Below are 24,178 nucleotides of genomic sequence, written 5' to 3'. Positions count from 1 at the left end.
AGCAGTTACACAGCAGAATCAAAGAGCTGTTCTTGTGTATCTTCTTAAATATATAGTTGGTAAAAATGTAATCTATTAACCACATAAGTACATGCATCTCTGTCTCTCTCTTTCTCACACACACACACACACACACACAGAGAGAGAGAGAGAGAGAGCAATAGTGTATGCTTTCCTTGAATGGAAAGGTTTGGAAAAGTTTGATCTATTCAACAGTCACTTTTTAAATTGGGCAGAACTAAGATGTACAGCAAGAATTTCCCTTCTTCCTCTCTACTTCTTGGAGCTGCCAAAAAGAGTTTGAGGACTGTACTTACCAGGTGCAGAGCAAGGTTCTGGGGACAGCAGTAATTGTATTGAAGCATTTTTGCAGTATATCATCAGCAGTTTGCTTTGCGTCCCAGAGAGTAGTCTATTCGGATCCACTACCAAGCAATTTACAGTTACTCTAGAGTAAATTTGTACATAATAACATTTTTAATTGAAAAAAACCTCTTGTATTTTATTGCAGTATGTTTTAACCTTCTGTGCACTGGAGAAAAATTCTTGCCATAGATGAGCCTTAGCATAACTCCAGCAAATGTTAGTGGTTTTTCAGATGGAGGCAAGCAATTTCCAGATGAAACTCTACTTATCAGCTAGAAGTAAACAAATTAATATCCTGTATTTGCTCTCAGGGTACTGGTATGAAAGATCCATGAGATACACCCCTTTCTTCTACAAGTTGCGTCTTCCCCTTATTTGTATAAAATGTAAATTGAGAGTCCCATTGAGAGCTTTTCTGCATGAAGCTGTTAATCCGCTGTATCTACTTTCAGATTCATTGCAGAATTGAGATCCAAGCACTACATGAAGAATGTTTCCTTTCCTGCTTTTCCTTTACATAACCTTTAGGTGGCACTGTGGTATAGTGGAAAAATTACAGAAGTGGAAAAAGCATTTTCTTTCACTTTCACAAATAATATCGCATTTTCCCTGCTCTAAAAAAACCTCCCCAAAAGTGCTGTTTAAAAACAGAAGTGAAACTGGAGGGTCACAAAGTAATCTAAAGAACCTGTAAACAACCATGAGTAGGGAAGGGCACAATAAATGCCTCGTGTAGAAAAGCTCTGAGTTCAATGAAATGTACTCCCAGGTAAGTGGATACGGCAGCCTTCCCTAAACCTGATGACCTCCAGCAGTGTTGGACTACAACTCCCATCAGGTCCAACACCTCTGTAGAGCATCAGATTGGGGAAGGATGCTATACCCACTTACCTGGGAGTACATTTCATTGAACTCAGTGAGCTTTAGAGTAGCATCCTATTTGACACTACAGCTAACATAAATATGTTGCGCTAGTATAAGCGACCTCTATGGTTGGGGAAGGCTGAATTGTATGGGGTTGCAGTCTTTGTTTTTTTCAAGGGTTAAAAGAAATAGGATCAACTAAACGTTATTTAAATCCATTGACAGCCTTAATTAGACATTTGTTACTAAGTTACACAGCACCCAGTGCATAGAAACCTTTTTGTCTTATATTAGAGAGGGAGAGCGAGCTGCGTTTCATCAGCTTGGAGGCTAGAAGCTATATGGGCAATTCTGCAAACAAAACATTGCTGCTGGGAAAAATCCCACTGGGGCCAACTCAGATTTATCAGGATTCTAATTCTACCCTTAAGGACAAGCAGAACACCAACAGGGGAGCTGCCCCCCCACCCCACACACAGTAAAATATCATGGGAAAACTACCTTTTAGCCTTAACAAAACGGAGTCCTTATCTCCCCATGGAGGTATGGACCTGTGTTAAGTATTCATCAGTGTGCAGTCACAAAAAACATTTGCTGCCATTTCCTGTGATTTTTGTCAGCAGCCACAGTTTTTTCATGCAATCAACTGCTGGCTATTTGATCAAGGTGAGAGCATGCTCACCTGTCACTGTTCTTCACTTTTTGTTTTTCTTATGCAAAATCATGCACTTTAAGAAAGGGTTACCAGAGTTTGATGAAGTAAAAAAGAGAGAGAGAGAGAGAGAGAGAGAGGGTAGTATACCTGTTATGCATTACAGGGATCACTATGAATACCATTCATAGCTTTATTTTATATGCCGTTAGTATAGTTCATAATTTTGCTGATCAGAATGCTAACTGCATCTCTGCAATGTTGTGACTGCTTCTGTGGTCAAGTCTGCATTTCTTAAACTTAACTGGGGGAGCTAGTTAATATAGCTGGAGATTTAGAGCATGGAGCTGGGTTGGGCTCAGACAGAAATAGAAGCTCTGTGACTCTCCCTCTCTCTCTCTCTCTCTCAAATTGGAGAAGGCCAAAACAAGCCTTTTAATGGCAACCGAGGCTAAAATTGTGTTAGATCAGTGCACAGAAATGTACGCTTTATCTGTTTTCCTGAATCCTTAGTTTTGACTGTCTTTATGCATGTTGAGAATTTGCCCAAAGGTTTTTAGTTGCTCATTGAAAATGTAATTGATTTTCATGTAGGGGTCCAGTAATTATAATCTTTAAAATCAATTTGCCTTTTTTATTGCATTAAAATCCAAAAGCACTAAAGTACTGCCGATTCTCTTACTGCTGAGGCTCTTCAGCTGCACAGTTGAGAATATTTGGATTGATATGGGAAGTATCTTAGAAAATGAAATTAAGGTATTCAACTCTAGCAACCATTTTTGTAACCTCTGTAGCTTTGACTTGAGGCTGGGTAATCTTGACCTTGGGGGGGGGGGAGAGAGAGAGAGATGGTGGCAGTGATGTATATAACAAGGGAAGGTAAGATGGGGTGACTCTAAAAGGCATGGAAGAAAAACTGTTTTGGGAATGTGGAACTGGCTGGAGTGTAGGTAAACATAGAATTGGAAAACCTTTTCACTTTAGAATCAAGTTCATGCTCCATGCTGTGTCATCCTGATCTCCACCACCGCCCCCCTAGTATTGTGTTATTAAAACTGAGCTTTGTTGATTAAAGGCACTCTGTGTATTTGTGTCAGAAGTGGGGGCAGGGAGGTGTTCCTTTGTGGAAGTGTTACCTAGTTGATTTCAACTGACTTTCCAATGGAGAATTGCAACCTTTTATTTAACTATTGGCTGTTTCTTGTTGGAAGACTGTGTTACTGGGAATCATGAAGATTTTCTTTCATCATGTTTTCTTTTGGCACAGTTAGTGCTTCTTTTGATCAGGAAGCCATTAATCAGGAACCCACTCAAGTGGTGAGTGGGCTGGAGTAAGCCCAGGGGACTGTCCTTTCTATTCTGAGTTGCCGTGTGCTCACCATGTGCTCCTGAGAGCTCCAATTGAATTGAAAGGGTGTGGCCTGAGTACTCCCAGCAGCTGTGTGGGCAGGGAGTTTCAGTCTGTTTCCCGCCTCCTAGCTGAGCAGAGGAAGCTGCTCTAGCTATTCTAGGGGCTATACAAGTGAGCAAGCTCCCAGAGAGTGAGCGATCAGAGTGAGCGAACAGGGAGAGCAAACAGGAGTTAGGCAGAGGAGTTTGGCAGGGGAGGTCCCTAACAAATTTTGTTTTCAATTTCTTCTTCTTGTAACACACACTTCCATACTAGTGGGACTCTGTTGTTAACCTCCAGTGAATAGAGGACAAACCACAGGCTATCCCAGTACCACCAGAAAGCCTGAAACATAAAGGGAATAGAGACTATGGAAGGAAAAGACTCTCCAATGGTGGTGACCTGCAAGGTGTGTGCAATGTTTGTTTTTTTGCCTGAGAACAACATGGCCTACACGTGCAACAAGTGCAAGTTGATCATGCTGTTGGAAGAAAAAGTAAGAGTACTGGAGCGACGACTGTCGACCCTCCAGGGAATAAGAGAAGATGAAGAGTTCTTAGGCAGAACAATGGAACTACAGCAGCAGAGTGAAGTACAGAAGCTAGAAGAGCAACAGCAAGCTGAGGCAGAAGAGAAAACTGCCGAGGTGAGGAAAAATGAAGTAGGGAATACTCCTTGGAAAAGGGTGACAGTTAGGAGCAGAAGAAATAGAAGCCACTCTGCACCAGTGGAAGCAGTGGAACTATGGAACCATTTTCAGGTACTTGAGGATGAGACTGGAGGACAGCCTGCAGAGGAAGAATTACAGGGGACCCCTCATGAGAGCGAGCAAGAGGCTGAAGGTCAGTCAAGCAGGGGCAATGAAACCAAGGCCTACAACAAGAAGAGAAGAGTAGTAGTAGTAGTGGGAGACTCCTTGCTGCATGGGATTGAAATCCAAGTATGTCATGAAGACCCATGGACTTGCCAGGTATGCTGTCTCCCGGGAGGATGGACTAGAGATGTGACTGAAGGGTTGCCTACACTCATAAAGCCCACTGACAGTTATCCCTTTCTTCTCATCCATGTGGGAACAAATTATACCCCCAAGCGGAGCTACGAAGAAATCACATCAGACTTTGAAGCTTTGAGAAGGAAACTCAAGAACTTTGAGGCCCAGATAGTTTTCTCATCCATCCTTCCAGTAGTCAGAAGAGGGATAGACAAGGAAAGAAAAACACTGCAGGTGAATGACTGGCTACAAAGGTGGTGCTGATGCGAGAGATTTGGATTCTGGGACCACGGGCTATACTTCCTGGAAGATGAACTGTTGGCAAGGGACAGGTTGCACCTCACAAGGGCTGGGAAGAATGTGCTTGGCCACAGCATGAAGAACTTCATCAGGAGGGCTTTAAACTGAATCCTACAGGGGAGGGAGACGTAAAGTTTGGGGTAACAATGGACGAAAGCTCATGCACCACAACGGACACAACAACAGCTCTAATACCGCCCAATAATAGTCTTCAAAAACATGTAGGAAGAAACCCAGACTATAAAGCACATGGTCTGCAATGTCTGTTAGGGATGGTGGAGAATTTTGCCGCAGACTCCAATGAGGCCGGATTCTAAGAATCCGCCCCCCCCCCCGAGTCTGCAGCAGAATGAAAGACTCACCTCCACCACCCAGGGGAATCCACGCTGGCCGGATCCTACCTGCCGCCGGCCAGCCACTGTAAAAAAGATTTATCGTAAAAAAAAGATTTACGTAGCCTATCACAGCAAAGAGCAGGGATGCAAACAGCATCCGCTACGCCTTTTGCATCCCTGCCTTTTGCCATGATAGGCTACATAAATCTTTACATAGCCTATCACGGCAAAGAGCAGGGATGCAAATAGCGTGGCAGTGGCTGGAAGTTCAGCTGCAGATGGGCCCGGCCAGCAGCTCCGCGGACTTGCTGCGGAGCGGAGCTGGCTGGGGAGGATTTCAGGGGGAGGGACAGATCGCCTCCCCCCCCCAGACCTCCCAGCAGACTGGTGAGTATGTTTCGTATACCCCTAATGTCTGTATACCTAGAGTAGGGGAAAGAAACAGAATGAACTTGAACTCTTAATACAGGAGGGAAATTATAGGTGTAACTGAAACTTGGTGGGACGACTCCCATGACTGGAATACAGCAATTGAAGGATACAACTTGCTCAGAAAGAACAGAAGGAACAGAAAGGGAGGTGGAGTTGCACTATATGTGAAAAATTCATATCTCTGCACAGAAATACAGGATGAGCTTGGTAGCCCCATTGAGAGCATCTGGGTTAAAATAAATGGAGCAAAGAATAAAAGGAACATGGTGGTTGGAGTCTACTACTGGCCACCCAATCAAGGAGAAGATGAGGATGAAACTTTTGAAAAGCAAATTGCCAATGTTTCAAGGAAGCAAGATGTGGTAGTAATGAGGGACTTCCATTTCCCCGATATTTGCTGGGAGACAAATTCTGCGAAACATGGTTCCTCCAAGAAATTCCTGACTTGTGTTGCTGATAACTTCCTCCTACAGAAAGTGGAGGAAGGAACTAGAGGATCGGCTATCCTTGACTTGATCCTAACCAACAGAGATGACTTAGTGGATAAAGTAACAGTTACAGGAATTCTGGGGGAAAGTGACCATGTTATACTTGAGTTCTTGGTTCTAAAGGAAGCAAAAGCTGAGTGTAGCCAAATGCGTACCATGGATTTTAGGAAAGATGATATTAATAAACTCAGAACAATGATAAGTAAGGTCCCATGGCAAGCGACTCTAATGAGAAAAGGAGTCCAAGATGGGTGGGAGTTTAAAAAAATAGAAATTCTAAAGGCACAATTACAGACAATTCCAGCAAGAAAAAAAGGTGGAAGACAACAGAAGAAGTCAATGTGGCTTCAGAAAAAGCTTAGAGATGACCTGAAAACAAAAAAGGACACATATATGAAGTGGAGAGAAGGCCAAGCAACAATGGAAGAGTACAGGCAGGTAGCACAGAATTGCAGGGATGGTGTCAGGAAGGCTAAAGCTGAGAACGAGCTGAGGTTAGCGAGGGATGCTAAAAGCAGCAAAAAGAATGCCAGCTTTCACTGAAAACCAAATATGCTTCTATCTTATGGCTGCATAGAGAGCTTGGTATGTTCTTGCAATATCTGACAAAGGAGCAGAATCCGGAAAGGATAGGAGTGGCTGGGGTGGCTTTCCAGCAGTCAGTAGGTGGGGACTTCCGCACTGCACATTTGTTCTCAGCTGGCAGATCGTTTTACCTCTCTGTGCTTACTGCAATCTCCCACCAAATTCTGTTTATGCAACTTTTTATTTTGAAGTTTTGACAGTTATAGTGCCTTGTGTAGGCTTTGGAAACTAATGGAGAACTTTTAATTGACCTTCTGTTCTGAGGGCCATTTGAGCACATGAGTTATAACGTATGGCATGGAAGCTGCAGATGATACTGGCATCAGGCCTGGAGGGTGTTCAGACAATCGCGGGGGTGGGGGGAAGAAGCCACTGTGGCTTCTCCCCCCACGCATGCCCGTCATTTACATAATTACCCGTGCTGCAACGTGGGTTGGTGTGTTGTCCAAACCCAGCATATGGCACAGAGGGGGTGGCTTTGTACTGCAAGTTGTGGGTTGTAGGATGAGTACAAAGCCACCCCTGCTGTGCTGCGTGCCGGGTTTGGATGACACGCCAACCCATGATGCAGCGCAGGTAATTATGTCAACAGTGGGCATGCGCAGGGCAGGGTGGGAAGCCATGATGGCTTGATCATCATGCTCCCCCCTTGATCGTCTGAACCTGGACACGGAGTGCCACCTAGACAGGAACAGGAAGGACTGCATTCACTTGGAACCACGCAAAGTTCCTTCCAGCCAGCTGAAAAAGTCAGAGGTGTTCCTTCCTTTATGGCTACTTTGGCAACACCAAACTGCTTCTTTAAGTACATCATACAAACTGACATAACACTGATTTCTATGTCACCCTAGCTGATAGGTGTGTCCTGGCTGGTGGTAATTTCCCAACAATCAGGGACCTATTTTAGAAACCTTAACTGACCAGTGGAGAGCAACTTAGTACAAAAGAGGATCCTGTAAGAGACTTGGCTTGTATAATGCTACCAGAGAAACATAGAGCTTCTTTTTCAGAATATATGCACGTTCAAAGCTCCTTTCCTTTCAAGTTACTAGCACAACTTTTTCATCTGTGTGTGATGTTCATAACTTTCTCATTAAAGGGTCTGCTGCTAAAGTCTTTCTCACTTCCTATTTCATCATGGAGGAAAGCACAATCAATATGCACACACAAACACACTATAATTTGGAGCATCTTAGCAGTGGTAGTAACTAGAAAAGCAGACCTGCATTTTCCACTTCCTTTTGCTGATATATGCTGAAATCATTAATCCCATAGACATTTTGGCCAATCTTTTTACCAGACTAAGGGTTGGATCCAGATTAAGTCATACTTGGAGTAGATATGTTGAAATCAATAGGACTTAACTTAAACATGACAAAGTTGCATCACACGTAACTATATCAGGATAGTGAAGGGTGTGGAAACTAAGTCCTTTGAGGAACGGTTGAAAGTGCTGGGTAGGTTTAGCCTGGAGAAGAGAAGATTAAGGGGAGACATGATAGCAGTCTTCAAATATCTGAAAGGCTGTCATGCAGAAGATGGAGCAGAGTTGTTCTCTGTTGCTCAAGAGAGCAGGACTAGAACCAGTGGGTTGAAATTTCAGGGAAAGCAGATTTTGGCTAAACATTAGGAGAAACTTCCTAACAGAGCTGTTCAACAGTGGATCAGACTGCCTTGGGAAGTGATTGGTTCTCCTTTGCTGGAGGTATTTAAGCAGAGGCTGGATGGCCATCAGCCATGGATGCTGTAGTTGCACCATGCAGTACACAGTCTGCATTGAACAGGAGGTTGGACTAGATTATCTCTGAGGTACCTTCCAACTCTTACAATTTTGTAGCATCAGAGCAATGCTCAAGGGTCTCTGAAAATTTGCAGTAAAAGATAACTTTCTAATAATGTTTGTTGCATTTTAGATGCAGACTGCATGTTTACTAGCTTGCAGTATACTCTACCTTCTTCCACTTCACTAGTGTGACTAGTACTGACTTGAGGGCACCTGTTCCAGCTTGTAAATCTTTATTATTTTTTCAAAGAAGTAATAATATATTTATCTAGACAAAGAAAAATTAGAACAGGATTTCTGTGGTCTGAACAGGAACTTCTGTTCAAGATGAAGTAGGACACACTTTGAAGCAAGATGGTGTTGTTTCTTCACTGGTTCTATAAAGAACCAACTAGCCTAATGCTTTAATTCAACCTTCCCCAACCTGGTACCCTCCAGATGTTTTGGACTTCAACTCCCATCAGCCCCAGCCAGCATAGCCAGTGGTCAGGAATCCTGGGAGTTATAGTCTAAAACATCTGGAGGGTACCAGGTTGGGGAAGGCTGTATCTCCATAATAATTGCAAGTATTAACACAGGCTATTGCTATAGAGAAAAACAACACCGGAGCAAGTTTAGCCTGCTAGATAATACAGGGCTTGTTGATTCAAATCCCAGCTAAGCCATTGACCTGATCTGGGGTAAGTTGCTAAAACTTCTCTTTTGTAGAAATGTGGAATAAATATAATCAGTGGGTGTAACTGTTGCAGAAAGAGGATTTTGGACAATCACTGCAGAACATAACTTTATCTGAAAGCTGTGTTACACCAGATTCTGCAGAGTTTTTGGTTCTTATGGTTATAGAGACTTTAAAACTTGCAGATAAATATTCTTTCCTTGAGACATGCACACAAATATTGTGGCATGCTGCCTTTTGAAAAGGAGAGGTGCTTTGTCTTTGGGAAGAAATTGCAACTAAGTTTTATAAGGTATCGCTTTTCTCCTCCTGACTACAAGGACCAGAAACTTCCCATTATTTAGCTTCTGCATCTCAACCAGAGAGCAATTTCCTGTAGGTTTTGTGGCTTTAACCTTTTGCCCAGAGCTTCCCTTTCATGCAAGAAAGAAACCATACACTGCCATATATTTAATTGTGATACCTGATAGGTGACTGGCAGGGTTAAGGGCTGCTTTGATTTGTTCAGGGCCATACCAAGCAGCTGTAAGACATACAATTTTATCCACTGTCTAGAAAAACCCTTCTGCCTCCATTATATGCTGTCTTGTAACTGCACCGTGAATTCAACTATCAGCCCAAGGAACAAAGCAAGCTGCAAATGAAGAAATGTTTGCTTTAGATATGCTTTTATTTCAAGGGGTCAGTATAGTGAGATTCTCTGGCAACTTGAATGTGGGGAAGAAACCATATTTTACAGGCTTGGGGACACAGTGCTATATAGCCTAGTACCTAGTATCAAAGGATGGGGATATTAATATCATGGCAGGCTGTCTTGCAGTGGAATGGAATGAGAATTCATGGAGCTGTCTGAGTCTGAGCTCATTGGTTCACCTAGCTTAATATTGTGTCCATATGCCAACAGGCAGTGGCTCCCCAGGGACTTGCTACTGGAGGTTCCAGGGAGTAAACCCATAAACTTCTGTATTCAAAGCATGTGTGTTACCAATGAGCTATGGCACATCCTTGACTTCACTGAGCTGTTACTGTTTTAAATAGCCATATGTGGTTTTGCTTTAAAGAGGAGGCTATTTCTGGTTGTAGAGGCTGTCAAATCTCAACTAGTGAAAAATTTAGAGGAGGATAGGCAAGCATTTATGAGTAGCGATGAGCGAGAATTTTCTTCAGCTTGTTTTTGGTGAGAACTTATCAAAATTTGCTAATTTCTTTATAAATGGGATGCAACTAACTTGAGCTTTTAAAAAGTTTGAATGTGGAAGAAAGCAAAACTGACAGATTCTTCCATCCAGGCCCAGGGCTTTGAGTGCTTCACCCTTAAACGACTGGCTTATTACAGAACACCGAGGTGCACGGAACGCTGTTGTTTTAGGTATATTCTACCTTAAAGCAATGATTGTCACTAAATGGCCCTAGGCACGCAGGAAAGGCTTTTCACCTGTGTTGCTCCCAAACTCTGGAACGCACTCCCTTTGGAGTTGCAACTGGTCCCCACTCTCAGCAACAACAACAAAAACAACCCATGATTTATTGTTGGTTTAACTGCTGGGTTGTTTTGCCCCTAAGCCACCCAGTAGTCTGGGGTTGGATGCCACACTGCACAGCCTATGAAGGAGCCAGTCATGGGTTGTGCGCTGAAGCAGAAGATGTGGCCACGCTGCAGGCAGCAAGACCACTCGTGCGTGGTTTTTAAACCGATTGGTTGTCATTACATGCGAATAGCCCCTCTTTGTTTGGGAAGGGAGTTAAGACATATCTTTTAAACTTGGTTTTTAAGGTTGTTTTTAATGTTTTACTATGTTTTTATTTGATTATGGCTTTTATTTTCTGAACATTTGTAAACTGCTTTGATTGGTTTCAGAAAGGCAGTACAGAAATACAATACATAAATATTTGTTCTCTTACCCTGATGAATACAAGACAGGCTAGAGTTGCCTTGGTGATCCTGGTATTGTCTTCAGTACGGGCACTGCATTGAAAGGTTTGGTTATGACTGCATTGTAGTTGGGAGCGGATTCCTAAAGAGGAGGCATGTGAAGCTTTGAGTGTAGGGTCTACGTGGGGTAAGCCGGAGTGAGGAGCTATTGTATTTCTCTTTCTGGCATATTCAAACTGTTTCTTGGGTGTATTGCACTAGATCATAGCCTTTGCAAATCTTCCCTTCCTACTGCAATACCAAGAGTCTCATGGTACAAAGGGTAAGCAAAGTGGCTCTTCAAAAACCCAGGAGGGCCATGTACATCACAACTAAGGCATTGGGGCAGGCCCCAGTTGTATGTGTGAACACTGGCCTGGCAGGGTGAGATCCTGTACATCGGGCTAAAGAGAGAGAGAGCTCCCATTAAGTTTTTGCTTTAGGTCCTGCATAAGCCTAAAAGGTGTGGGAGCCATGATGAATGTTCACAGGACTGTCCTCAGGTGATGGTCTCTGATTCCTGATGTCAGAAGGGTTCCAAATAGCACCTTGAACAAGTTCTCTGTTTCCCAGACTCCAGAATGGGTAGCTCTGACAGTGCTACTGTAAAGGGCAATGAAAAAACAAATACTACAGATGGCCTTCTAACAATGGATGGTATTTCTGTTTTTCTTAAACCTTTAAGTTACCTTGCTGTTCCTTCAGCCTGTCAGAAAAGCACCTAAATGTTGAGATTTTGGATAATATGCAGTTAAAAAGCAGGTAGCTAAACTATTAAATCTTCTATAGTTGACAGCCCTAGTTAAACTAGCAATAGAATTCAGATGCTTTGGTGTAAATGAGGCTAAAATACTGTAGTAATTATGAGAATGTATAATCTTATTTATGTATATGTAACTCAAAAATGATAGAATGATCTCAGTACGAATCCAAGGCAAACCATTCAACATCACAGTAATTCAAGTCTATGCCCCAACCACTGAGGCCAAAGAAGCTGAGGTTGAACAGTTCTATGAAGACCTAAAACACCTTCTAGAACTAACACCAAAAAAAGATGTCCTTTTCATCATAGGGGATTGGAATGCCAAAGTAGGAAGTCAAGAAATAACCGGAATAACAGGCAAGCATGGCCTTGGTGTACAAAATGAAGCAGGATAAAGGCTAACAGAGTTTTGCCAAGAGAACACGCTGATCATAGCAAACACTCTTTTCCAACAGCACAAGAGGCGACTCTACGCATGGACATCACCAGATGGTCAATATCGAAATCAGATTGATTATGTCCTTTGCAGCCAAAGATGGAGAAGCTCTATACAGTCAGTAAAAACAAGACCTGGAGCTGACTGTGGCTCAGATCATGAGCTTCTTGTTGCAAAATTTTGGCTTAAATTGAAGAACGTAGGGAAAACCACTACACCATTCAGGTATGACCTAAATCATATCCCTTATGAATATACAGTGGAGGTGAGGAATAGATTTCAGGGATTAGACCTGATAGACAGAGTGCCTGAGGAACTATGGACGAAGGTCCGTAACATTGTTCAGGAGGCAGCAACTCAATCCATCCCAAAGAAAAAGAAATGCAAGAAAGCAAAGTGGCTGTCTGATGAGGCTTTACAAGCAGCTGAGGAAAGAAGGGAAGCGAAAAGCAAGGGAGAAAGAGGAAGATATATCCAACTGAATGCCGAGTTCCAGAGAATAGCAAGGAGAGACAAGAAGGCCTTCTTAAATGAACAATGCGAAGAACTCGAGGAAAACAATAGAATGGGAAAGACTAGAGATCTTTTAAAGAAAATCGGAGATCTCAAGGAAACGTTTTGTTCAAAGATAGGCATGATAAAGGACAAAAAAGGCAGGGACCTAACAGAAGCAGATGAGATTAAGAAGAGGTGGAAAGAATACCTAGAAGAACTATACAGGAAAGCTCTGAATGTCCCTGATAGCCATGATAGTGCGGTCACTGAACTTGAGCCGGACATCCTCGAGAGTGAAGTCAAGTGGGCCTTAGGAAGCATTACTAACAACAAAGCTGGTGGAGATGACAGTATTCCAGCGGAGCTATTTAAAATCCTAAAAGATGATGCTGTTAAAATGCTGCACTCAATATGCCAACAAATTTGGAACACTCAACAGTGGCCACAAGACTGGAAAAGGTCAGTTTACATTCCAATTCCAAAGAAGGGCAATGCCAAAGAGTGTTCAAACTACCGTACAATTGCGCTCCTTTCACATGCCAGCAAGGTTATGCTCAAAATCCTACCAGCTAGGCTTCAGCAGTATACGAACCGAGAACTACGGGAAGTACAAGCTGGGTTTCGAAGAGGCAGAAGAACTAGAGATCAAATCGCCAACGTTCGCTGGATCATGGAGAAAGCAAGAGAATTCCAGAAAAGCGTCTATTTCTGCTTCATTGACTACGCTAAAGCTTATGATTGTGTGGATCACAACAAACTGTGGCAAATTCTGAAAGAGATGGGAGTACCAGACCACCTTACCTGTCTCCTGAGAAATCTGTACGAGGGTCAAGAAGCAACAGTAAGAACCAGACATGGAACAACCGATTGGTTCAAAATTGGGAAAGGAGTACGACAAGGCTGCATATTGTCGCCCTGCTTATTTAACTTATATGCAGAGTACATCATGAGAAACACCGGGTTGGATGAATCACAGGTCGTAATTAAGATTGCCGGGAGAATTATCAACAACCTCAGATATTCAGACGATACCACCCTAATGGCAGAAAGCAAAGAGGATCTAAAGAGCCTGTTGTTGAGGGTGAAAGAGGAGAGTGCAAAAGCTGGTTTGAAACTCAACATTAACAAAACGAAGATCATGGCATCTGGCCCCATCACTTCCTGGCATATAGAAGGGGAAGAAATGGAAGCAGTGACAGATTTTATTTTCTTGGGCGCCAATATCACCGCAGGCGGTGACTGTAGCCATGAAATTAAAAGATGTTTGCTCCTTGGGAGGAAAGCTATGGCAAACTTAGACAGCATAGTAAGAAGCAGAGACGTCACCTTGCCGACAAAAGTCCGTATAATCAAAGCTATGGTTTTCCCAGTAGTAACGTATGGCTGTGAGAGCTGGACTATAAGGAAGGCTGAGCGCCGAAGAATCGATGCTTTCGAACTGTGGTACTGGAGAAGACTCTTATGAGCCTCTGGACTGCAAGGAGGTCAAATCAGTCAATCCTAAAGGAAATCAACCCTGACTGCTCATTGGAAGGACAGATTCTGAAACTGAAGCTGAAATATTTTGGCCATCTAATGCAAAGAGAAAACTCCCTGGAAAGGACCCTGGGAAAGATTGAAGGGAAAAGGAGAAGGGGACGGCAGAGGATGAGATGGCTAGATAGCATCACGGATGCAATGAATATGAACTTGAGCACACTCTGGGAGAGAGCAGAGGACAGGAAGGCCTGGCGTGCTATGGTCCATGGGGTCACGAAGAGTCGGACACAACTTAATGACTGAACAACAACACTAAAACTCCTTGATCAGGGGTCAGCATGCACTGGGTGTGTTGAAAGTATAGAAGATTTTAGGATGGTCTGCAGGATTTGAAAATGCCAAAATGGTACTACTCAAATGGAGTACTGTTTTTTGTGAGCCCTGCTGCTGCTGCTAATAATAATGCTTTGTGTTTAAATAGGGTTTTTTAAGTGTTCAGCGGTATTTTGCATATTACGACAATTTTGCAATATGCAAAATACTCCTTGTTTGGGAGCCCAGAGTATTATTCCCAAACAGCAACAGGTTGAGGGAACCCTAGAGACTGAAAGAGAATAGTGGCTTGTTAACCACCTAGGTCTGCATTCCCCAACATGGTGTCCTTCAGATGTGTTGGATTACAATGCCCATCATCCCCAGCCAGGGCAGCATTGACTGAGGATGATGGGAGTAGAGCAGTCTACAACAGATTCAGGTGAGTTCGAATTTCTATGAATCTGACCTGCGAATTCTACAGCGGACTGGCATTTCCTGAATGATGCAGATTCAACAGATGTGCAGGCTGGTTTTTCACTTTTGCAGGGGGATTCGCGGTAATTTGCATTAGTTAATGTGAATTAGCGCTTCTATGCATAACTGTCAATAGACAGAGTGATAATCCCCCAGCACCATCTTCTGAAATTGGCCATCCAAGTAGGAGTGGAACCACTGCAGTTCAGTGCCTCCAACTCCCAGCCCAGACAGCCTATTCAGAAAGATACCATGGTTTATGATATTGAAAGCTGCTGAGACATCCAAGAGAATTAACAGCACTCCCCTGTCCCTCTCCCAGCATAGATCATCCCACAGGGTGACCAAGGCAGTTTCTGTTCCAAAACCAGGCCTGAAGCCCAAATGAAATGGATCTAGATAATCAGTTTCTTTCAAGAGTGCCTGGAGCTGGCCAGCAACCACCCGCTCAAGCACCTTGCACAGGAAGGGGATATTAGCAACTAGCCTATAGTTGTTAACAACTTCTGGATCCATGTTAGGCTTTTTCAGGATTGGCCTAATAACTGCCTCCTCTAAAGTGGCCGGCACCACTCCCTCTCTTGAGGAGTTGACAACCTCCTGGGTCTAGCTGGACATTCCCTTCCTATTAGATGTAATAAGCCATGACGGGCAAGGGTCAAGCACACAGGTGGTTGACTGGACTTGGTCAAGCACCTTGTCTGCATCCTCAGGCCTCAACAAATGAAACTTTTGTTTCATTTAAATAGATGCTATTTAACATCTGTGTGAAGCCGCTGGGGACTATCATCAGGAGGTTTGGGGTGCGGTGTCATCAATATGCGGATGACACGCAGCTCTACCTCTCGTTCAAATCTTCACCACGGTTGGCCGTAGAATCCCTGTCTAAATGTCTGGAGGCGGTGAGTGGCTGGGTGGGGAGGAATAAGGTGAAGCTGAACCCTTACAAGACCGAGGTACTTTTGGTGGGAGACAAGAGGAGGCTGGGAGATGTTGACCTGGTGTTGAATGGGGTACGGCTACCCTTGAAAGACCAGGTCCGCAGCCTGGGGGTCATTTTGGACTCCCAGCTGTCCATGGAGGCTCAGGTGTCAGCTGTGAGCCAGACAGCAGTGTATCAACTCCATCTGATACGGCGGCTGCACCCCTTCCTTCCCGACCATCTGCTCCCATCGGTAGTACATGCTCTGGTCTCCTCTCATTTAGACTACTGTAATGCGCTGTACGTGGGGTTACCCTTGAACACAGTTCGGAAGCTGCAGCTGGTACAGAACGCGGCGGCTCGCCTGATTAAAGGCAGCCGCCGGCGAGATCACATCACTCCAGTGCTGAAGGAGTTGCACTGGTTACCAGTTGTTTTCTGGGCCAAATTCAAGGTGTTGGTTTTAACCTTTAAAACCCTATATGGTTCCAGCCCAGCCTATCTTAAGGAGCACCTCCAGCAACACCAGACAGGCTGCTTAACAAGGTCAGCCTCGGATGGCCTTCTCTCTGTCCCATCAGCCAGGACAGCTAGACTGGTGAGGACGAGAGAGAGGGCCTTTTCTGTGGTGGCCCCCACTCTGTGGAACTCCCTCCCTAGGGAACTCCGCCATGCCCCCTCTTTAATGAGCTTCCGCCATGCATTAAAAACATGGTTGTTCAGGCAGGCATTTGGGGTGGGTTAGGGTATTTTAGAAAACATTTTTATTGTAGAATTTTATTGTTTTAAACTGTTTTATTATATACTGTACATTGCCCAGAGTGGCGATTAATAAATTTAATAAATAAATAATAATAATAAATTCATCTAATAAAACTGAACCAGATAATGCTCTGGACACCTCTACAAATGGAACTGTGTTAACTGTGGTATCCAAGTCATGACTAATGTGAGCGACTTTACTTTCAAAGTGTTGTGCAGAGTCATCACAGCATGCTACTAAGGTTTCTACAATCTCTCCCCCTGGCCCAGATTTCAAAAGGTCATGAAAGCCCCACCGGACAACACTGAGATGATGCAATGCTCCCTCTTTGCCACTCTCACTGCCACTGAACCTGTGTTCAGCCAGGTTTGGCACGAGTCTTCCTTTACCTGCATTCTAACCATCTTCCCTCTTGCTTCATTGCCCTCAGGTGTATACTAAGCACCTGCCTGGGCTCTGAGAGCGTGTTTGGGAGCAATCGTGTCAACTGCACTAGTCATCTCTGCATTCCACAGAGTAACCAGGCCTTCAACGCGACTGCCCGCCATACCAGCAGGAAAATCCCCCAGAGGCCTCTGGAATCCATCAGAATCTTTTAGTCTCCAAGGGTGGACCATTTTGATGGGTCCCTCACCTCTGCAGAGGGGAAAGGCTGCCAAGAGTCTAAATCTCAATAGCAAGTGATTCAACCATGACAAGGGGATAAATGTTTCAGATCGCCATTCTTCTGTCCAGTTGAGAAAACCAAATCAAGCATATGTCCTCTAACAAAAATTGGGGTAATGACACCCCCACAGTTGTCATGGTGGCCATGAAGTTCTGAGCTGCCTTGGATGCTATGGCCTCAGCATGGAAGTTAAGATTCCCCAGAACCATCATCCTAGTGGTCCTCAACACCAAGTCTGACACCACCTCTGTCAGCTCAGGCAGGGAGACTGATGGGTAGCGGGTGAGTGGCAAACCAGCAGATTCCCTAATCTGTCCTGGGTACCTGATGTAAGATATAAACGCTCAGGATTGGCACTCTAATGGGGAGAGGGAGATAGAATTTCTTTAGACCATGGCAATCCCTCCCTCCTTTGATTCTCAAGTTGGTGTTGGTGCTGCAGTGAATACCCAGGAAAGCATAGCTGAGAGAGCCTAACCCCTCCCAGTTCCTCCACCAATATCTCAGTAATGCACATCAGGTTGGCCCTCTCATCCACAATTAAATTGTGAATGAGGGAGATTTTATTTTGGATCAATCTGACATTCAGCAGCAACACCACCAGACCCAGGGGGAAGCTGTCAGGGAAGGCAGTCAGGGGCAACCGGTTGAGGGAAGATAAGCGTAAAGTGTCTAACCCCCCCCTTCTCCTCAGCTGGCCTATTAATTTCCCAACACCATACTTCCCCCTACTTGTAACCACATTTATGGGTGCACCCTCATCCCTCCCCAGGCTATCCAGTGAATTTCCCAGGCACATGTTAAAAATTCAGTTCAAAATAGATAGTTATGGCCACCACAAGGACACAGTCTTAAAGACCCATCCACCAAACATATAGGGTGCACATTAACAGGCAGAAACCAGGCCCTCACCTTGGTTTGAGTCCCCACAAACTCAGCTTTCACCAGAGCTTGGGCTGAAAGCCAACACATACACACACACACACACACAGCCATGGCACTTCTTCCTCTCACTTGTGAGAACCCACAACTAACAGCCCACATAAAAACATTCGGTCTACAGTAGGGATGGATGGACTCACCCCTCTCTGCACTCACCAGGCGAGGCCCTGGATGGCCCAGTGAGCTCTGCACAGCTGCCCGATCCCCTGGCGAAAAAAGGGTGGCTTGTTATTCTGCATAAAAGGTATTTATGCAAATGGCAGCCGTAAAGCGGCCATTTATGCAAGATTAGAGGTGTGAATGGACCATTCTCACCTCTAATCTTGTGTAAATGGCAGCTTTACAACTGCCATTTAGGTAAAAGACCTTTCATGCAGAATAATGAGCCGCCATTTTTATGCAAAATGGTGGCTTGCTAGGGGACTGGGTGGCCATGCAGAGCTTGTCAGGTGTTCGCTGGGCTGTCCAGCAGCTTGCACAGCACAGTGAGTGGGGGTGGGCAGCTGGCGGAGTCTGCGGAGCCCAGTCCAGCAGGCTAAGTCGGGGGGGGGGTGTCGGCTGGATTCCATCCCCGTGTCAAGCGCCTGCAACATCCCTACTCTACAGGGGGATGTGCACTTCATGATGTTGGCAGAGTGACAGCTCCTTGGAAGCAGTGGACCAAATGTACTCAATTCCAAGCTCCTTCAGTGTGCCACTGTGTCTCGTGTCCTACTTCCTGTCTCAAAGAGCCATAGGACGAGAGCTCTCGTGCTCTTGCGTTTGTGCTCTTTCTTGCCTTTCGGCTCATGCCAGAGGCTCATGTCTTTGTCAGGCCCAAGCTTTATATATTACCTGGATGGGTGGAGATGAAACAGCCTGAATGAGGAGCCCCAGGTGAAATAAGTCAGCCAAACACACACATACACACACCCATTTGTACGTGCACGTAGCACTAATAAGCATTAGAGCAAGTAGAACAAAATTCTGGTTTAAAAAATCTGATTCCGTCAATGAGTGGATGACAGAACAAAAGACGCCTGACAGTCTGCAAAACACGGACGGAATGGATTTAACAAAATCTGTACATCCCTAGATGGGAATGGTAGTCCCAACACATCTGGAGAGCACCACGTTGGGGAAGGCTGATCAAGTGAGTGTGTGGAAGAAGTCCTATTTGAACTAAGGACTTGTCCACTCATGTGCTTAGCCACAGTGCTACACTAGTTGTAAGAAACTGCAAGTGCTGGCAGTCCATGACAGAATGATGTTTAGAGTCTGTTGGAACAGAAGGAGTGGGCGGGTCTGTCCATCTGCTGAAGTCATTCCCCGAAGCAGTGGAATTATCCTCCCCTAAATTTGTTGGCATACCTTCATGATTAACTTCTATACTTGGCAGAAAGTGCAAGAGAATCTCTCTCTTCTGTTTGAATGGCAAATCTATAAGGCAACTTCCAAGATTAACCTCTTTGACTTCACTGAGGTATAATTCAATAGTGCCTGCATCACTAAGGCCTCCCCCCAAAATGGTGGCCATGTCTGACCCCAATTACCTTTATTAGCTCTGACAAGATCACAGCCAGAATTGGAATGGCTTCAGGGTCTGAGGCTAGAATAGTTCCAAAACATAAATTTCATCATGTCCCATCGAATAACAGCAAGAACAACAACAATAAAAAATATGCTGGGTGGAGAGTGCTTGTAAAATTACAGGGCAGATTTCCAAAATAGAAGATCTATAAGGTGCTTTTTGTAGATAGCAAAAATTTTAGAGTGGCCTGTGCAGCTGCTGTAATCAACAGTTGTTTTTAGTAGCCTTAAAAGAAATGAACCTTTGGCATCTTCTCCTGAAAGACCTTTTATCTATTTACCCAATTTGCTTGTTTATCTACCTCAGGCTATTCTTAGCACCTTGGTAGCTAGCAAACACTGCCTTGAGTGTTGGGGAGGGGGAATACTGTAGAGCAGGTGTGCTGCCCCAAGGCTTCACGCCGCACTCACAATTTTGAGGGCAGCAGTTGGTTCATGGTTTTTACTGGCCAGTGCTATCTTCAAGACCATGGTACAGGTAGCTGAGTCTCAATGTTAAGAGTTCTGTTATAATGGGATCTCTGAACTGTTTGGATTTGTTAAGGAAAAGATATGCTCCTTGGGCCTCTGGGATTCCAGACGGCCTTGCTCCCTTCCTCAACCACTGATCATTTGGTGGTTTCCCAGCTTTTGTGCAGCTTCTCCACCCCATTCTAAAAGGTCAACATGCCTCTCCTAAGGCTTAGTTACTGGGAGTAAGAGTTTTAAAATGAAATATGCTGGTATTTTTGTCCCTGCCCCTTTTGCGTTTGTCCCTGCTCATCACTGGAATGTGGGCCCCAAGGTAGGGATGCTGGAGCAATTCGAGATGGACTAAAATTAGCTCGATTTCTAGGAATCCAACCTACAGAATCCATGGTGGAGCAACCCTCTCAGGCTGCGCAGAGTCTGTAGACTTCCAGGTTTTTTTTACTTTCCTGAAATTTATGCATATTTACTTATAGGGAAATATTCATGTTTCTGCTGAAGAAAAGTTGGATGGAATGGTGGACAATACGCGAAATGTTACGTACTAATGTAAAGTATGTAAATTCTTACGAAACCTCTTATGTGATTATTTGCGTATTTTCCCTCATGACAAAAAAAATAATTCACATCCGTCTGTGAGTGGATGACAGAACAAAAGGCACCTGACAAACACAGATGGAGCGGATTTTACACAGTCCATACATCCTTACCCCAAGGGCTTCTCTGAAATGGAATCAGCCCTTGGGCTGAAATAGGCTCTACACCCGCGGTTTAACATGATGATGGTTATGAAACACTTTGAGAAGTATTAAGTGAAAAATGTCCTTGTATATGAAGTCAAGCAAATCAGGGTGATCTCACACTTCACCTGTGGCTTTCCTTCTGCAGCAATGCAGTGTGGATGACTACTGGGTAGGACTTCACTGAGAAGCTGTTTGCTCCTTGAAATTGGCATGTGGGCATATTGCTAAATGAGCAGAGCTTAAAGGGCTAAAGAGCACATGTGGACTAAAAAACCTGTTTGTTTCTGGCAGTCCACTACTTCCTAGCCTTAGAGAACTATCTTGCACATGGACCAATGGCCTGATTGGAGTCCTCCAGGAGAAGAGCCTTCAGTGTGGCGGCCCCTTTCTTTGGAATTCCCTGTCCTGGAGGTCAGGCAGGCACCAACACTGTGCTGTTTCTGGTGCCTCCTGAAAACAGCGCTGTTCAGGAGGCATTCAGTAATTGACCAGTCATGGTTTCTGTTGGTATTCTGTTTTTTTTCAGAATAGCATAATTTTAATCAGGTGTTTTAGTTTTTTTATACTTTTACTGTTTTATCTCTTGTGTTCATCGCTGCAAAATCTATTCTAGATATGGAGCGGTATACAAATATTGTAAAGAAAGAAAGAAGGAAGGAAGGAAAGAAAGAAAGAAAGAAAGAAAGAAAGAAAGAAAGAAAGAAAGAAAGAAAGAAAGAAAGACTGTTTTACCAAGTGCAAACCAAGTTATCTGGGGGAAAAATGCAGGCAGACACATTGCTCTGTTACAGTCCTTCTCAACCTGGTGCCCTCCAGATGTCTTGGACTGCAACTCCCAGCATTCCTGGGGTTTGTCTTAGGGTTGTCTAAAAAAATGTCATGAAGTAGTGAACAACTTTTGAGTTCCCCAGAACTCTTCTTCATGCTGGATGTTAAACAAAACAACCAAAAAATGGGGGTGGGTGGGAATAAGTTTGATTTGGCATAATGAAAAGCCCAACTCTGCTGTTCATGATAAAGATGGAATGGAGGTGGTTAGACTCACACCTCGTGCAAAAGGATCTCAGGTTGCAATGCTACTGGGGCAAAGAAGCAATGGATTCTGTCTTCCTCTGAAAATATTAAAGCCAGCAGTTATTTGGATGTATATCTAGCACCAATTGGGACACATGCAACCCTTTCAGATGGTATGCTTTGATTAATCTCCAGCTTTGCCAATATAGGGGCTACAATGTTTTCCTTTTTCCCCCTATTCTCTGCCTTAAAAGGAACCTGTGTGTTCCAATTAGTGCTAGCAAGAGAGTGCTGAGTAACTGCTGGCTTGTGTATTTTCTAGGGAGAGTAGCCGCTGGTCCCCCACTCCAGCAGGACTTGCTGCAACCTGCAGTCTTTTTGCACCAGGCACAGTCTAACCTAATTAAGGATGCAATCCTATGCATGTTTAGACAGAACAAAGTCCTACAACTCCCAGCATTCCCCAGCCAGCATGGTTGGCTGGGGAATGCTGGGAATTATAGGACTTCATTCTGTCTAAACATGTATAGGATTGCGCCCAAAGTCTGCCTAACAACTCTTCCATTCCATCTTAAGTCTGTTACAAAGTACAGACTTGGGATTTTCATCATGCCCAACAGCCTTTTTCCCCACCTTTGTTTTTGCTTAACTTCCCAGCCTGAAATAGAATTCTGGTGAACCTGAATGTTTGCTCAGTACTTTGTGACATTTTAGTTGGTCCTCATAAAAACATTATGTTACTGTTGCTGTATGGGATGTTTTGCCTTATCTGGAGTATAATTAGCAAACTGTAACTATAGTCAATAGGTTTTGAAATGTCCAGATAGCAGATGTGCATATATTTGAAAGCAGGCCCCTACTGCTGAACAGCCAACTGGTTTGAAATAGACTCCTGCCATACTGCGTGTGTGTGTGGAGGGAGGGAGTAGCTGCTTATTTAGTAAAGCTTTTTAAAGTACTACACATATACTTCTTTCTTGTAGTGGAAGTGGGAGCAATGTGCCCTCCATGTCTTCTCTAGGGAAATTCATCTGCTTGAAGATCACTGAATGAGGGGCCCTAAGGGAATAAGTAGCTTGCAGAAAATTGAGTTGCCTTTATTGTCTGTATGGGGAATCTATCAATCAGCACAAAGCATAAGACACTCAGCCTCTTCTATGGCACTGATTAGAGGAGAGTGACGATCTTCTGGTCTGACCAAGGCACGTACTGTGAGACATCAAGGGAGAGATTTTTTCAAGGCACTTTTCAGTTTGAAAATCATTGGTATGTATTGCATGTGTAGACTGAGCTTGAAACAAGCGCTCCTTCCTCAAGCTTCAGCAAAATTGAAATTATTTACATAAACCAAGACTGCAGGTCTAGAGTTTGGGAGGGGTTTGGTTGTGGGGAGGGGTTTGGTTGTGGGGCGGGGGAGAAGGTTAATGCAGAACCGTCTCTCAGATGTCTCCTCTGGTCTCCCTTCCTCCCTGCTTTTGTCTTGCTTTTTCTAGGGGATGTTCTTTTCCAGATGGCTGAAGTCCACAGGCAGATTCAGAATCAGTTAGAAGAGATGGTAAGCATTTTACTTCCTGTTGATATGTCCTTTTTGCAGAGGCTGGCCAAGGGGCAGCCTGCAGTCCTCTTTATACACGTGGATCTACAATACATCTGTTATAGAGTAGTTGCCAAGTCCTTTAAATAAGAATAAGGACCTCTGTTGAATAAATCTTGAGCCAAACAAAATCGTAAATCATTTGCTTGCCTCTGGATTGTCCAAGAAATAACTGGAGTTGCAACAAAAACTGATCTTGGGCCAAGATTCGTGCTTGACCAATTGGTTTCATGCAGTGCAAGGACTGTGTGAAGCTCCTTGCTGTAGTAAGGAGGGTAAGCCCTCCTCTTGATACTTCATCTGGGAAAAGATAATAGCATTTTCACATGACCTTGTTGTTTTTTAATTGCTGGCACACACATTGGCCTATAACTGGGTTGGCCACTTAGGTATTGACACAAGGACACTAATTTGCAAAAAAAAAATGTTCACAATTTTAGAAATTACTATAATTTAAATAGACTTATACATACAGGTGACCTGTGTGCCTGCTCAGCCTGCTGTCCAGGTGCTAACAACTGTGGGTGGGCAACTTCAGGGTCTCTGTGCTCTCTCCTTATGGTTCTTTGAATTTAAACCAGGCTTGCAGTGGATAGCCATTCAGATAGAGGACTGACCTCTGTCGAGTAGGACACCCGGCCGGCCACCCTACCTATAACTTCTCATTGTTTGTTTATCCCAGTTATACATTTATCTTCTAGAGCTGACTTGGCTGTCCTAGCATTTCTTTGCCCTACTTAATGTTAGTTCTTCTGCTTAT

General features: G+C 44.1%; 1 protein-coding gene across 9 annotated transcripts in view; it reads left to right on the top strand.

Moving 5' to 3' along the window:
- The window catches only part of BAIAP2 (BAR/IMD domain containing adaptor protein 2), a 195,581-nt gene that overhangs the window by 96,868 nt on the left and 74,535 nt on the right, over positions 1 to 24,178 (top strand). For all 9 annotated transcript variants that reach the window (XM_084837719.1, XM_084837717.1, XM_084837718.1 and 6 more), the window contains one exon: positions 23,318 to 23,379. In XM_084837719.1, the coding sequence (XP_084693845.1) occupies positions 23,318 to 23,379 (62 nt within the window). The remainder of the gene's footprint in view (positions 1 to 23,317; positions 23,380 to 24,178) is intronic.

Source organism: Heloderma suspectum, chromosome 2, assembly GCF_057233095.1.
Source record: "Heloderma suspectum isolate Gila_16-S chromosome 2, 16-S_ref, whole genome shotgun sequence".
NCBI classification, from domain to species: Eukaryota; Metazoa; Chordata; class Lepidosauria; order Squamata; family Helodermatidae; genus Heloderma; species Heloderma suspectum.
This window is presented reverse-complemented; position numbering and strand designations above follow the sequence as displayed.